Source organism: Anopheles stephensi, chromosome 2 (genome assembly GCF_013141755.1).
Source record: "Anopheles stephensi strain Indian chromosome 2, UCI_ANSTEP_V1.0, whole genome shotgun sequence".
Taxonomy (NCBI): Eukaryota; Metazoa; Arthropoda; class Insecta; order Diptera; family Culicidae; genus Anopheles; species Anopheles stephensi.
In genome coordinates, this window is record NC_050202.1 from 68,027,931 (window position 1) to 68,045,551 (window position 17,621).

Below are 17,621 nucleotides of genomic sequence, written 5' to 3' on the forward strand. Positions count from 1 at the left end.
ATCATTTATGGCATCCCAGTGTTGATCATACTTTGGATTTTGCTTTGCTAATGATTTTATGTTGTGAACGATTTCTTTTGTTTTCTGGTAATGCTTATGCGCATTGCCATTATCCATTTTGTTATGCCATAGTTGGCAATTATAGGTAGAAAGCTCTTGTTTATCACCAAGAGTCCCTGTTAGAATTTTCTTTACATCATCAAATGTTTTGGGGTTCCCATTTGTGCATAGTATATCCTTAGCATGCCCCTCAATTTTGTTTATAACAGCAGTCACGTAGATTTCAAAAATATTGGGTGCCACTAGGTTTCCGAATAAATCTAGCGTTTTTTGTGCTGTTTCAAGCCAACTATACAGTTGTCTCTTATTGCCATTAAAAGTGGGCAACATTTTAATTGGGTCAGGGATACGGAACGGATCACCTGCCATTGTCACTCCCCGAATGATAGGTTCATTTGGGTGAGTAGTTACTCGCTGGTTTTCGCAGATACTTTGGAATTGTAAATCATGTTGCGTTAACCTTGCACTAATATTCTCCATAACTTGTATCATACTAGCCAACTGGTCACTCAAATTCTCCGTTGGGATAGATTGAGCTTGAGAATTCATTGCGAGATCAAGGTTATCAAGAGACAAATCCAAATTTTCTATGGGTATGTGGGAATATTCTCCAGACACTGCACTTTCTTCTGATTCTGAACTAGTTTCACAATTGAAACCTTTTTCCTGAAGCAATGCTTGTGCCTTCTTAAACACCTTGTCTTTGAAGTTTGGCATTAATTATTGATTGAAACCTAAAGCTCTATCTGGTAGTGGCTTTAAGCTAATCACCTCCGTCTATCTGGTAGTGCGGAACGTGATTGTTGGAAGTTCACAACACTTGTCACTTCCCTACCTAAATATTTAGGGACGCAAATAATTTTAACACTTTCACTGCTGAATACGCGTCTTCAATCGAAGCGTCTATCTGGTAGTACGCGTCTCCAATCGAAGCGTCTATCTGGTAGTGCGCTTTCGATTTACGATTTTTCGTAAACGCAAAGAAAAGAAAAAAATACTTACGATTTGTTTTGCTGTCGTGTAGCGTAAGCCGGGCTGACGATGCTGGTTCTCCAGGTGAAGTCTGCAGGGGGTTCCTCAATTCCACGACGACGAAGACGTCTGCTTGTCGCGAATGCTCAGGTTGCGTTACACAAACTGTTTTATGCGGGAACACTTTAACAACGGTTTTGTTTGTCCGTTATTTTTCCACTGTTATCACAGTCTTTCACTCAGCTGACTCCGTACGGCTGCGCCAGTTATAGAAACGACACGGTGGGAGTACTTTTTACAAAAAGCTTACTTTATTCCCTGATCTCTAAATCGTAACTAACTAACATCGGCTGGAATATGTTTCAAATGACCCGCTTTGGCGTTAAGCTGACCTGGCTGGTTCGCTGGTAGCGGCTGTCGTGGAGCGGAAGCGCGTGTCCACGTGTCGGGTCCGGTTGCCAGCTCGCTGTTGACATGCGCGTCGGAAAGTGCGCGCGTGGCGACTTGACGGTGTCTTATTATGCGTAACTATATATCAACCGAGCTCACCCGGGATAAGGTGCCCTTTCACGGTTTGGAGAAGGAAACGTTTCCAAACCATCGTGAATTGTACTTATTTTTGTAATTTAGCTTTAAGCAATACGGCCAGCCCGTTCTTTATGAATAAAAAAATAAAAATAATAAACGATATTATTAGCAATATAACCGCTATGTACCTATGTATTTGTAGTTCCTATGTATACCGTATGCATGTTATTTGTAGAAAAAAAAGAATTCAAATGTCAAACCTCTGAAAAAATACAAAAAAAGTTTACAAACGGTAGACTACGTTCAACTAAACTGTACACTCAATAAACAATATTAAAGTAGAGCACAAAGAGGAACGCTTAGGCAAATGATAAACGCACAATTTTCTTTAACATTTAAAGCAGCAATCGAACAACTAAACAACAGGACTCAGCTACGCCAATATACCTGCCATGCCGCTGAAACCACAACCACACACCATTTGTCATATCTGTTTGCAAATTGTTGGGAAACAAAAGTTGGACAGTTTTGTGCCCACCGGGGACACGATAGCGTCATGTTAAATGCGACCAGAAGCGATGTGACAAATACTGCGGAAAATATTGAATAACGACTTTTCCTGCAACATTCAGCGCAGCACACCTTACGAAATTAAGCTTCACCGTAATGTACCATTCCCACAAACTGTCCTTAGAGATTTCATCTGTTCGCTTTTGCCACCGCAACCCTTGTCAATGTTCAGCCATCATTGAGGAGGTGCCTTTTCTGTGGCAAGCAAAAGGATGGAATGGAAAAGATAAACGACCGAAGCAATAGAAAGCAAACACAATCGAACACAAAAGGGACGCTCGTTCGGTGGTGAATGAGTAAGATATTGCAGGCACTAGAAACAATCGGAAACTCCGATGCGGTACCGACAAAAATAATGACAGTTAAAAGAGCAGCTGCAGCGGTTTATTATGTCCCAGTGTTTGAGAGAGGTAGCACCGGAAAGCTCAATTCTGTTACAGTTCTCCAGAGCCACTCTAAATTGCATGCTGGATGAAGTGTCTCGGTGTGCAGTACGTAAGTCGAAAAAGTTCATAAAATTATACCAAACATGCCAAACGCCCACACACACACACACTTGCCCGTTTTTTCCCCAAAACGAGTTCAATCGTATCACTCTCAACTTCGTGGTGGTAGTTTGATACTGGTAATTTTCTTCGAATACGTTCCAACCATAGTTTGTGAGTGCTAGCAGATGATGGTGAGTGAAACACTTTTCCACCGAGGAAAACTTGCTGTGGTAAACGCATCTTCATGTCGCTCCGACTGCTCGCTGCTCGGCGAGGCACATATGGTTGTGCTTGTTACGGTGAATTTTCTTCTGACAGCGAGTTGACAAACAAGATCGCGGTGATGGTAGCATAAAATAGTTTCCCAGCTTTCTTCGGGCTAACGGTAGCGCGGGACAACATTTCCTGATTTTTGATAGCTTTTCTGCATTTTCTTCTGCGCGACGTATGTATATTGCAGCGTTCGCATGCTGCAACTGTACGTGTGGATGCTTTGACTTTGACGCCACGTCGCCCCAGTGTTGGTCCAACTTTAATACAATGCCACAAAAGACTTCCCGTCGGGTGGCATGTGCATAAATTAGGTAGGGGACCATCGGGCGATAGGGACACACGAAGGGGGACACGCTGATGAGAATGTTGGCTCATGTGCTCCAGTGAACTAATTGCAGCTGCGCTTCCTTCGGTGGGATAGAGCACGTGCTGCCCGTGCGAACTGTGTCCCCCCTCGGTTGCTATCTTTGTGCACTGCAACGAACGAACCGGTGGCGTGCTTCGTGAGATCAGATTCCATCAAGACATGCAACTACACTACCGCAACATGAAACAGCTGGTGATAAAAGACATTACGGTTTGGGTGGTTGTTAAAAGTAGGGGAGAAAAAACGGCGTGTACGGAGGATCACGTTTGGTGTTCGGGAAATGTTTAGGTCAGGCTGAATGCCAACGAATGATTACCGCGCAAGATTGAAAGTGGGATGTTTTGTCTAACTGTTTTGGGGTTTTATGTTACGCGTACGATGCAGTACGATCGTAACGAATGAGACTGTTACGAACTGTGGCTGCAGTCATGTATTACGGTGGTGGTGAAAATTTATTTAACGTACTTCCGAGCTAACTGTTCACTGTTTCACTTAACGTTTAGAGGCTGCAAAGTGTTGTGTGATTTTAGGAGACCAGCCAACTTTACGACTACTGCCAAATCGTCTGAAAAATAACAATAAACGATCACGAACGTTAAAGCAGGTCCGAAGCGTTTGGAGTGGTTTAGCTCATAGAACAAGGGAACGAAAATGGCCGCTGCATCCTTTGTTTGTGTGTGATGTGGTGGTGACAAAATGAATGTCGCTGATTATTTTCAATGCGCTAAAGATGTTAAAAAATGTGCAAAATTGAAAAATGGCAATTTGTTTTTTTTTATTCATAAAGAACGGCCTGGCCGTATTGCTAAAAATGGCAATTAGTATGCAGAATTGAAAAGTAGATTCAATTTCATTTAGATTAATGATACGAAAATAAATTGAATGGAGAAAACTTTTAAAACAAAATGGAACGCAAATCAATTTGAAATATTAAATTTGTCATAATGCACAAATGTTGATTTTATTGAAAACTGTTCGTATTGATTTCACAGAATTGCACTGATTGCATCCAATTCACTGAATCGTGTTAAATGAACAACGTGCCATTTTCCGAGCAAGCAATCCAGCTTTAAGCTTGGCGTCCATCAGGGCAAGAGAAAGAAGGAAAGAGAAAGAGTGAGAGGGAAAGCAGGAACGAAAATAAACCAAGCATTAAATGATTTATTACACTTACATTGCACGCACACACACACCATTGAGCTAAGCTTAAATGTGACTAATTTGAATGATAAATGTTCAGCCCTTAAAAGCAGAATGGGATCAAATTGACGGTGGGAAGCTTATCTTAATACTTTTTTTCCCCACCATCCTATTCTATGCGTAACAGCCAGGGTAGATCCACGGCCGTGCCAGGATTGCTTCGTACGCTTCGTGTGCATTGTGCGGTGCAGTGTTAACACCACCAGCATGCCACGCTCACTCATTCATCATAATAAATTGCATACTTTTTCATAAACACTTCCGCACCTTCCACATCATTCTGCTGCCAATGTGGTTAACTTGGACGCTTTTTCTTTTGTGTGCGGAAAACAGGGAGGCGAACGGTGGGAAACTGGGTTTTCTTCGTGCTGCTGACACATTTTTGCATTTGCTTAGCGCCAGTGGAAGCGAGCACCGAGCGTGCTAGCGTGCCTTAGAGGATAGATACTGTATAGACGCAGGAGTATAATAATGTTTTACTGTTGGTCCCTTCGTTCATGGTGTTGCCATTGTGATGCACTCGCCTGGGCACAGTGCATAATGATGCAGCAGTGATTTCTCAGAAGAAGCTTTCAGTGGTGGGATTGTTTTTTAACTGGCAAGACTCTTTAACATGGACTCTTAAATAAAAGAAAAGATTAATGCAGCCGAGGGGAAGGTGCATAAAACAAGTTAGGAGAAACTCAATTGCTGTAGAAGCTGTCGTTGACTGTGATACCAGTGATGCTTATTGGCAAAGCATCAAACTAATTTAAGCTGCATAAAACTTCTTAAAATGAATGTTCAAAAAATGGGCTTTTGAGTTTTTGATTCAAAAATACTAACATCCTAGAATGTTTAGGCTCAATACAGGCTTACATGCTGAAGCTAGCAATACGACCTTCTTAAACAGCAGGAATAAAATAAACCATGCTGAAGATGGTTGAAGAAGCAGAGCAAATCAGGTCAAGAAATCGTAAACATTGGCGGCACAGCCTCGAAAGGTCATGGCTTTCCATTCCTGGCCTTCTTGACTTGATTAACGAGTAACTGGATAGCCACTTATGCATACGAGGAAGCGTTTCAGATTTATTATCAGACCTGTCGCGTGATTGATCGTCGCTGTAACACTAAATTGCACAAAACATTGTAAAATGCGTTACAAACAAGATGGAATAGAAGGGGTTATGGATGGATTTGGTATTCAAATATTCAATTAGGGCAGGGAAAAATTATTGTTTCGATTTAGATATAAAAATTAAACTATCTGCTTGTGTAGGGTTTTAATCATAGAAGATGAAATAGAAATAAGCAAACGTGTAAAAGATTTTTCATAAAAAATCGGATGTAATAATTATGCCGCTTTATCAAATGAAACAAAATCATTACAACGTTCCTTTCATTACACGCCACAAGCCACCCAAATAATTATAACAACGGTTTCAGTTTCACTTCATTAGTAATCCCAGTATGGCATATCATTGAATCAAACAATTACATTTTCCAGTGAACAGATTCAGGTGTGGAGTCATTGCTTTTATTAAATAGTAAACAAATCGCTCAAACATCTGCTTATTTGCACTGCGTCCCAACCCGGACGGTTTATCCAATTTATCATTCATTCCATTCCTCAAAAAAAAAAAAAAACATACAAACATAATCCGTCCCCACCCATCGGACGGGTACGTATTGTTTAGCCGGACGTATGGGCACGATTTTGTGAGATTATGGATTATTGTTTCGGTAAAGTATTCGCAATAAACAAGCTCAAACATCACGTACCATCCGCTCGGGGATGCGCATTACCTTCACATGCCAGAAATTGTTTGAGTAATGCCAGGGCAACATGGGCAGTGTGGGCCGGTGGGACACACTCTTAGGCTCTATTTCTCGTTTACTTTGCTCTCACAGGGGATTTTGTATCTTTGCACCGAACCGTACCGAATGTGTTTCACTTTTTATGGCCTTTTTGTTCATTGTGTGTGTGTTTTTTCTCTCTCTCTCTTGCTTCTCCACCTAGATTGTCTACTGTGGTCCAGGAAGCCGCCGCCAGGGAAGCCAGAGACATATGCCACTGCCAACGAAAACGACACGAACCGGCAGCTGTCCAGACATTTTATAACCGGAAGCAATCGAGGAAACGTCCGTCACTTTCGTTTAATGCACTCTCTGTTTCACACCCTGCCGTGGAGTGTGTCCGGTTCCGCAGGTTCCCCTCATCGTACACATCGCAAACATCAATAGATCGATACCATGGGAGTAAACGGAAGGTAAGCGGTTTTTGGGGCTTATATCAATATTCTGTAGACTAAAGCGCCGCGAAGTTGGATCACTTTGAGGCATCTGTTTGCTTGATTTCTTAGCCTGTATGTTGTATATTTCTCTCGTCTATTATGTACATTGCTTTGGTCAACAATGATACATCAAACGACGCAAATTACTATTAATAAAAATAACCCCGTAGCAGTATCTGATGTTATGGGGAATCCGTTCCGTTCTAAGCCTTGAAGGACCTGTTTGCATAATACAGAAGAACGATGAAATGAGATTACTTGAATCAACTCGCCACCGAGTGTGGTTAGTTCGTTGAGCGACGAAAGCATAAAAGGATTACAGGAAAAGTAAATTTAACGATGCAAACACCAATAAATCATTTCACAACACGAGGTAAATTTCGACCGACACTCCAAAAAGGAAACCACGTAAAAAGCATCATTCTTTACAGCAAACTGGATTGGTGAAGAGTAAATTACGGTTGCGAAGTGAGTTAGAAAAGTGGACGCAAACTCATCCCTGTTTGCAGCGCCGAAACACGAAAGCTAATTATTAACTCGCTTCGAAAACCATTAATCCGATTTAGCCTCTAGCGATCCGCATCCGTAGTAGGCTTGCAATTAAGTGTTTTTTCTTCTCCTTTTAACGGGAAGGCCTTCCTAGAATCGGTCAAATTTGTTGTGGCTAAAGTTTACACAAACGATAGAAGCTCTCCAAATAGACCGGTTACTTGTTGGTTAAACATTAAAATTGGTTACGTATGAAACGAGTGAAGTTCGGAGCACATTTTTCCTGGTGGACTTCAACGGGACAGCATGGCGAAAAACGCTCCAGTAGCTAGGAGAGAATGGAAGATAAAAAAAATCACAGACACATATAGCTGAAGTTGTATAAGCTAAAAGTTTCTTGTGTGATTGTGATTTGGTTCTTCGAAGCAAAGTTTTAGCAAAATCCTGTCCCCTAGGTATCTAAGTGATCCGAACCATACAATTCTTGCTTGTTGTTGCAAGAATTTTCGAGCCAAATTTTACCCGTGAGCTTTACTCATTCCCCCGAGTGAAGGACTTTTGTTGGAATAGCAGAAGATTAGGGGCTTTTGGTTTTTCTGTGAGCGAATTTGGCTTGAATCAAAACGTACCGAACAACGCACGGCAAGCGGTTAAATTAAATAAACTCCCATAGGAACGGAGTTTGAAGTCTGGTTTCTGTTTTCCAAAGAATGCTTGAGGCTGATGAAGATTAAATGTTACAAGTGTAAATATTGTACATTAAGTTAGTTTTCTAGCCTTCATTTTTGATGCTTTAACTAAGGATGTTCTATCGTGGTTTGTAAGCGTTGAAGTATTTTGTGCTAATTTTGAAGAGTAATGAAAAATTGGCTTATGCATTTAAATTAATATTTAAACTGCCGCTTGCACAATTGTTCATCGCACAAACTAACGTCATAATGTATACTGGTGGTAAGAAGGAAAATTAATTAACTGCCTGCAGTTTGTACATCCAGCGAGCAAAAATGCCTTAAATGCAGGGCTTAAATGGACGATGCATTTAGTGGCACAAGACAAATGGCAGTGTACTTTCAACTGTCACAGCGCTTTGTGCCGACATAATTGAACAGCGCAGGCTGCCGCTATCCTTTAATCAAAAGCATTTTCTCATTTCCGGTCATCAGCTGGTACACCGAGGGACTTTTATTTCCTTGGACAAAAACGATTTTCCAAGGGCGGGCGCAACCGAGCGATCGTAGTGCTAGTAGTGGGAAAGCTGCTTGAAACAAACACAGAACGATGTGGAGCGCAGCAAAGTTGAAAATCTCCACTTTTGTAAGCTCATCTCCGGCTCATCCGCGACGGCAGTACGAAACCGGATGAACTCGGTGCTTACAGAATGAGGAGCAAGGGACAAAAAACACACACACAAACCTAAGATCTTGCATGCCACGGAATAGCTGGAGAAAATTAATAGCTAAAACTAACAAGTGATTCGTTTAGGAGAAGGCTTTGAAGAGAAATGCGATCGAAAAGTTGCAACGAAAACTTAAGACTTGCAGGTAAGAGTTTCTCTTAAGCTCTCACCCTTCTCAGTTGAAATTTTACCGTAGAAGTAATGAGACTGATTATCAAAAGTGTAATTTACTCTTTAAATGCACTTGCTGCGAAGGATGATGTGTATTTTTTGAGTTGTTTTTGTGCTTTAAGCAACTCACTTAATCAGTGGAACTTTGTTCATTATGCAACTAATTAATTTGTAAAGCGAACTTTTCATTTGATTACTATTTATGTAAAAACACTGAGTGAAAATCTCCTTCAGATGTTCATTTAACTAAAACTATTAAGTGTTTTTAAGCAGCTGAAAGTGAAGGTTTGATTTCAAAGACCTTAAAAACCTATTTATTATTAATAGCACCTATTTTCAGAACGTTATTTCCATTACAGAATTATCCTGATTATTGTTGTTCATGGTCTCCCATCGGACCGTAATGCTTAATAAATAAAATATTGTTGTTCATGAGATGGTAGTAGGGACGGTTTTTATTTATGGAGCCATATTTCATTGTGACGTGCTTCGTGTGCGCAAAACAATCTCGGTATCGTGTTTGGCTCAATATAATTTCAAATTCACGAAAAGTTACAACATTTTCTTTTAAAAATTGAAATAGAACTATAGGACCTGAGTTTTGGATTTCGTTTGCGTCATGTTTTTTTATGATTAAAACAAAAAAGATATTTCGATGACTGTGGAAAAAAATCTAAATCATGGATGGAGTAGAGAGTGACATATTTATTAATAAATAAGTAGTTGTAAAAAGTGAATAAATTTAACGGATACAAAAATTTGATACTCCTAGCGTCATAGTTTTTGGGTTAAAAATAAAAAAAAACTATCTACCCAACGATATTCATCTAACAAATTGTCAGAAAAAAAACTTTTACACAGTTTGATATTTGAAGCGGCAAAAGTCATTTCACGCTATTACAACCAACTTTATGGGCTAGGAAGTGCTCTAAACTTTAAGCTGTCGCTCCAGTTGACAGAGCGTTTTCGGTGGCTTAAGTACAGTGAGCAAAACGACAAACCCAACTTCAGGATGTAAGAAAAACACCAGAAGGGATGCTGCGAAAATTGAGTTCAGCGAAGAGTTCCTGAGCACACTTCCCTGCTAAAGACCCAAAGTGAACGTGCCCCAAAGGTTCATTTTTGGGTAATTTTTTTACTTGACGTGTGGTTCAGGCGAGTAGTACAGCTCATTTTCCACAGCTACTCGTTTCGCATTTTACTGCTTGCGTGCTCGGTCCCGGGGCAGGGAGCCAGGCAGGCAGAATCGACCCACATAAACTAAAACGAAAAATTTGTGACCAACCGGAAGTGGATAAAAGTTTATCACGACCCAAGTGGTGAGACGGTTTCAGTTCCCACTCACCATTGGCTCATGTCGTCACGTGTACCTGAAATGTACGTTACTATTACCTTCAGTCGCTAGTCACTGAAACCAAAGGCACGTCAACGAATCATCTAGTGTGATAGGCTGAAGGAAGCAAATAAAAAAGAAAGCTATGCTGAGAGAAAAGAAAACCAGGAACGAAAGTAACGCAAACCGACTGCCTTTTTCCACATAATCATCGAGCCCCGGTTTTTTGTTCGGAGCCATTTTCAGGGTACGTGTTCATGGTGTCCAGCTGGATGATAAGTTCCATTTCCGGCTTAGATTAATATGGATGGATAACCGGTCGGAGATGAGTGCGAGATTACTGGAGCTACATGGAGCGTAAGTGAAATTGTGTGTTCTTTTATCCGAACTTTATGAACCGACACCGATGGAACGAAGCTCGGGTAAAATTCGGCCGTGATCTGGTTACGCAGTTGTTTATCCTTCTATGAGACTAGGCAAATATTCGTTCATGCTGCTTGATAGGTAGCTACTTTCACCTCCTTCACGAGGTTCTACCGCATCAGACCATACCGGTGGTAAAATTACATGCTCCATGGTGCACAAAATAGAAATGAAAAAAATCCATCCCATGTACAAGGGCAATATCCACTAGGTAAAGGTTAATGGTAATAGAAAATGATTTATAAGAATTATTCATGTTTCGAAAGATACATTTTTTAACAATTTTAAGGCTTTTAATTTACTGGTTTTCGTACAATGTGTTAAAGAAATACCATAAGAAAAATAAAGTAACTTACCTATCACACAGTGCCGAATAATGATTCAATTAGAAAACTTTCTCTTCAATCCACTTTCAATCACGAATATCGTAGAGGTTTTGCAATTGATTCGCACGGGAAATTGAAAATTGATTAGGTCAGCTAGTTTTAGTTCATCGGTTTGTCCATACCAGACAATCCATGCTGGTGCTGTTCATGCTGCTAGAAGAAACTAGCCCGTCTGGTACTCATTAACCGTGAAAATGCTCGTGGCGGAGTAATCCATTTAAAATTGGTTCGGTGAGGCAAAACTAATCCGGAAGCGAACTTAATGGATCACTGTTCTGAAATTTGGAAGCTTATTACTCATCACCTTGCGCTACAAGCGGTTAACGAGATCGGATCACACACCAGGCTGAATGTTGAAGGTCTGAAAGGAGTGAAGCAACATAACTAATCAATACTGTACGCTGGGGAATGGATAGTAGTTTTCTCTACAAAATGATAGAGTGCACTTTTATGACAGTTTTTTTCACTCAACTTTTGTTTTTTTTACTCAAGTTAACTTTTGTTAAGTTGTTATAAAATTGCAGTTATAAAATCAGCATGTGATCAAGCTGTTGTAAATAAATAGCTTTAAAGAAGAACTGCAAGAGTAGTCAAAATTTTTTAAAGAATTATGTATCAATTTTTATTTTACTATAAAATTACTCTAAGAATATAATTTGCTATGCTTATACAATGTTAATTCATCCTGATATTTTACATGGAGCCATATACAACGATAGACACTAAGCACAAGCTGCAAACATTTTCTTGGTCAAATAAAATAAGCTTGATTCGTGTGATTCTGCTACAAACCTCGAAGTACCTTTACTATAGCCATTGTATACCCTGAGTGTCGTTCTCGTGTCCGCTTGAAGAAACAAGTTTCCAGTTCTGCGAAGCCAAAAGAATCAGGAAAACAAAACCAAGTTTAAAACAATACGCAGCACGAAACAAAAGGCTACGGTGCAACCAGTAACTGTCAGTTTACTTTTTCCCATTATTATCAACTTAAGCGTTCCGGCTTTGACATCGTCCGCAAATCAATTCGGAAAGTTTTGCTCTGGTTTTGAGCGTGTTTAGCAGATTGAAATTATGACCATTTTCCTTTCGGTTCGTTACTTGTTTCAAGGGAGAAATGAAATGAAACTATAATTTACAATTTAAAACATATGCTTTGCAGTTGCCACCGTGAAACTGGAAATCCTTTATTGTTTATTGTTGTTAAAATGTTTAAATTAAATTAGGTACTCAATGGCAACCATTGGAGACGGATTAAATATCACGACAATAATAACAATTTCTCTTTCCCCAGTCAATTGAAACCATTAATTTACCATCCATTCATTCGTAAACTTTGACATTATATTGAAGTGAAGGGTTTGTTGAAACGGCAAAAGTTTTGCAATTTATTTTGAAAGTTTGCACGGACATGATACGCGTACCAGCGTAAACTACATTCTCATGGGCGTTGTTCACCAAATAAAAGTTAGTTTGTACATTATGACGTAAGCTGCATGTCCATCACGGTTTTGGTAGTTAAATTTGCATAGCCAACCCGAAACCATACGTACACAAACCAGACTGGTCCTAAGTAAATCAAGTGAACATGAGGTTTGAGTACAAAGCGTGCTTTAGCTCTTGTTGATGGTCTAATAAATTTCGACAATGGAGCTTTGATGTGCTGAAATGGTAAAAGTAGATCTATTTTCTAACCCTGTTTTTGTTAATGTTTTCTGTATCTCGTTTCAGACACATGACGATGGTCCAACAATAATGAGAATCGAACCAACAAACATCGTTTCAAAACAACCACTCTCCTGTTCATCATCTTTCTCGTCGTTAATCAGCGGCTCCCGATGTAGGCATTATCGATGTTTGATGAATCACGACGAAATTCACATCATGAAGCAGAAAGTAACTAAAATTTTATATCCCTTTTACTTTAGTCCTTTTGGCTTAGTATGTTGTTCCCAGTGTATTTTATTATAAGTCTTTCTCAAACAAATTGCATGACGAAGTTCAATGTGTTATAAATAATGCAACAAGTGCAAGATAAATGGCATTCAAATCAATATTTTTCGATAATGTTTGCCATTCTGACGGTAAGGAACGTTAGAGGGTTGTGTTTCGATATTTTTTTCCATGCAAACATATGACACACGACCACACCTGCACAACGATTTCCCGAGGTCAAACCGATGCTGTGGAAAGTTACGATTTGTTTCGAAATTGTTATAATAAAACATTAAGCAACGAACTGAACATATTAAGAGGTAGTAGGGCAAAATATATTACGATAGGCGTGTAGGAAAAACGGAGCGAAATGTGTGCTGTGCTGTGGACCTTGTTAATAGTATGGTAAATATAATTTAGAAACAAAACAGCAAGGGAAAACTTATCTACAATCGAATTCTAATGTATAAGAGGCGGTATAGTATCGAAAACGGATGATTTTCAATTAATGCTTGAAGAACAATACTGTATGTAGTGCATCTGTACGTGAATAAATTAGCGTAAAAAACCAACCATATAATGAACACAGCTCGCATTGAATGCTATTTCGCGAGGCGAGGAAATGCTTGCTGTGTAGTGTTAGGAAAATATTGTCTAGTTGGTTTCAAGCTTTTTCTTACACCTATACTAAGAGAACCCTAAGTAGATGTTGGTGGAAAAAAACCCAACTTGCAACTAAACGTAGCGTAACATTGCTTGTGGTGTGGATTGTTTCCAGCTGGTTTGGCTACACACAAATGAGCCCCTTTCGGTTTTCTGCCAAGATCCAGTCATGAAAGGTTTGTGATGAAAAAAAAAACAAAACAGAAAAACATAACTGTTGTGTATTTTTTTGCTTGATTTGTTCTGGATCTTTTAACACACTGCTAGCTGATACTGGAGCCCTTTTTTTCTGCTCACTCCCTGCTGGTACGTGATGTTGATAAAATCGATTCGGATTGTTTCGGGTCACCATTTCAGATAAGTACGTGACATCAATCATACCGTGGCACTTGTGGAACGATCCTGCCAGCACTCCGGTGCACGCTTGTCGGACGCGTTTTTGTGCCGAAAAATACGATGTGCGGGGAAAAGCAGCCAGTGACCAGCTTGTTGTTGTACGTGTTGAGAAGCATGCTATCAACCATAGCAATCAACACACATCCACACACACGAGCACCCAAAAAAGCTGGTGCTTACTGCATTCCACCTTCGTTTCGTGCAGTTAATGTTGGAATTTTGCCGGCACCACTTTCACTGGCTGTCTGTTCCTTCCTGCCAAAGTCACGCATTCTACAGCGCGCACTAAATAGAAAGCTGTCACAAAGCTATTTTCATCATCACCACGATCAACATCTGCATACGTTCGGAGTTTTGATACGGGAGGAATTCGGAAACTTCACCAGCAAAACGAACTTCTGCTAAAAAGTTCATCTCGGCGTGAGCTCGAGACACATATCACGGCCACAAAACGGGTAGCGCGTTCCGGCGCAGCAGTACTCAAATGCGTCATAAATCACTCGCCGTCGTAAGCTCAAAAATGCCCATATCAACACATAACCAACTGTGCGTCCCGCGGTGTTGGGCTGGGCGTAGAATGACAACGAGAACAGCAGCTTGCAAGCTGTGGCACGAACTTATTTCGCACTACGGCAGACTACGGCGATACGGCGCGGAACTTTCCCATCCATCAACAAGCCAAACATTGGTGCAAATATTTGTGTACACTCGTGGGAACGCGGTCGAAGCTGTTGTAGTATGTGGAGCATTTCTCATTTCATACTGTTTAGTTTTGGGAAATAAAAAGTTTTATGAAAAATAGATACACGTGTTCCCTGAATGTAGCTTTCCTCCAAGGCTGCATTCCCAACCGCAGTTTCGATAGCCAATCTGCCTCGTGATTAGCTGCAATCTGCGTGTTTTGCTTTGTGCGTGGGTGTGTGTTTTTAACAGTTTCAATCCGTTCCAATCAGCAAACCATTCAATGCACTCATCTTCGCAGAACATCTCTCTATTTATGCCGCAGCTGGAAACAAATCCTCGCCAAAATCAATACTGTAGAACGTAGCTCTGTAATTCTGTACATGCTCGTTATCGCTACGGCACTCTGGTACTGTAGCTTCCGATTCTAATAAACAAGCATTCACGATAATGAGAAATGATTAAATGGGATGGGAGGATTAACACAGTTTTGCACAAATAATGGAAAAACTGTACGATAGTATCTGAATTATCCGAGCCCTGTATGAATGTTAGGCTAGGAGCAGTACGTAGCGATATGAATCATACGCGAATGAAGCCAAAAATAAAGTAGTTTAGTAAGAACGAGGAGTGAGCAGAGCGCTAACGTTAGAACCCTTCAATACACAAGCGAATGTGCATTATTTCCCTCTCCATTGATAGATTATCGGCTAAGATCGTAATAAGATGTAGTAATGACGGAAAAAAATCACGTTAGAAAAATTATAAGTTGTGTGCAGGGCTGGTGGTCTAATAGTTAAAAATGTTATTTTGAAATGAAATGTTTGAGAATTTATTAATATCAGCTTGTTGAAGCTACAACGTACAACAAACGGCTCCTTCTCCGTAACGAAGCAGCAAAATGATGATGAAAATGATGATGATTGTACCAAGGCGAAACAAAAGAGCTTGTTGGGTGTATGGTGGGTGATTTTAAAGTTCAATTAGTGAAGAGAACTGAACATTTAAAAAATTTTATAGGGTTCCGTTTCCATGGCGCAGGTATTGCTTATGCATGTTCTGTAAATAGTACTGTACACTGTGCGTAACGCTACCTACCTACGACGGCTTCCTAAAATTCAGTGCAAAAGCTAAATGTAAAATGATCGTATTGATTCTATGACGTTCGGAGAATTTCGGTTAAATTAAAGCTCTTTTAATCGGAATCTGATTGAAACGTATGTACTGGCAGTGTAAAACAAGGTTTCGTTGCTAGGCAGAATAATGAAAATACAAAAAATTTACCCTAGCAATGTGAGTGTAAGCAAATGTTGTCAAAATGCAAAAAATACAATAACTAATTAAAAGCAACGTTATGCAGATGATTGTTGGAGAATAGTTCGAGAATTGAACTGCATGGAAATATTCATTCAATTAACTCCAATACACCGCAACAGAGATAGAGCTATGGAGAATTGTGTGACATTAACATATGCACTATTTTATTTACATTTTTCAGAACTTGTACCCACAAAACCTCAAAAATACAACCATAACGTAACGAAAAGGGAACGGCGTTACCTTATATGTTGCAATGCGATTCACAGATTCACTCCACATGAACGAAGTGCATATAGAATAATATTTTCCGTGGGAGGTTTTAAACGCGCTACGAAACGAAAACCCTGTGGGACGAACACAAAACCCTCTAAAACAATATGGAAACGTGAAATGTTAGGAATCAATTTCTGTTCGCAGTTCAGTTTTGCCCTGTCGCATATTTTAATATGCAGTGAACTATTAATTGATCAGCGAACATAGTTTGACGTTTCCGAAAATGTGTAATCGTGTGTTAAAAAAATGAAATGAAATGAAATAAATGCATATTATCAAGCCCAAAGCCACACTTTAGGCGATGCAACTAACGATATAGAAATCAAACAAACTTTTAACAAACTGCAACCGTACAGGGTTTAAATGATTGGATAACCGATTCGATAGAGAGAAAAAAAACAAAACGAACAAAACACTTACCGTTTTATCTTAGCCACGTCAAATTACTAACACGACCCTCGGGGTGGTCATCCCGATTTAACGATGTACGACAAACCATTTTTAAAATCCATCTTACAGTTGAGAGAATAAAATTGCCTCAAAAGCAGCATGGGGTTTTTTCTTGCACAAGGTGCCGGTATGAAAATTCAGGATTGTGAGAAACATGATTTCATTTCGGATTTTATTTGTAATTAATTCTTTTTTATTCTTTCATAATTTCCTGCTATTTTAAGTTGTATTAAATGGGGTTTTGCAAAATTCATATCATATCACTACAACAAGATAACGGTTACAAAGGTCGTGTATACCGTGGACAGTAGCGGGTTCATGCATAAAATAGCTCCAAAACTTTGGATGATTCATTGCTGCGTTCATTTAGCTTATTTGCTGGGAAAAAGAGGAAAATCAAGACAATCGTTAATATTTTAATTGAAGGTAAGATTCATACAACTTATCATTTAAAAAAAATATTTTATGGTTTTTCTCTTCATGCATAAATCGTTGTTTTCTAATTTAAAATTAAAAACAACGTTTATTTGACTATTGCATTCGATATGGAAGCTCAAATTTATATAACTTTTTTTTATGTTTAAAAAAAGAGTTTGCCTACAACCAAATCGTTCATTTACTATTCGTTCACATCGCACGTTTTATCCATACTTCAACGACTACCAGGCGTCTCCATCTGCAGCACAAAATTAAACAAAACTGTTTCAATATTGAAATACTTTTTCAATAAAATTTTATGCTTTGTTTTTGATTTATGGGCATTGATTTCTATAACTTCATCTAGAAATATCATGAAAAATTTCTTTCTTTAACCAAGTCATTCATTTTCATTTCGGTCATGTCGCACATTTTATCTATATTCAACAGCTATCAGGCACCTCCATCTACAGCATAAAATTACACAAATAGTATCACAGTCAAATAATTTTTTAAATTGCCATTGTATTCGATGTTGGATTGATTTTCTTCAACTGATA

At 39.4% G+C, this 17,621-nt stretch overlaps 1 protein-coding gene across 1 annotated transcript in view; it reads left to right on the plus strand.

Moving 5' to 3' along the window:
• The window catches only part of LOC118504450 (allatostatin-A receptor-like), a 78,113-nt gene extending 61,371 nt beyond the window's left edge, over window positions 1–16,742 (plus strand). The window contains exons 4-5 of the mRNA XM_036038942.1: window positions 6,458–6,707; window positions 12,658–16,742. Coding sequence (XP_035894835.1) covers window positions 6,458–6,559 — 102 coding nt within the window. The 3' untranslated portion in view covers window positions 6,560–6,707; window positions 12,658–16,742. The remainder of the gene's footprint in view (window positions 1–6,457; window positions 6,708–12,657) is intronic.
• Window positions 16,743–17,621: the final 879 nt, after the last annotated feature.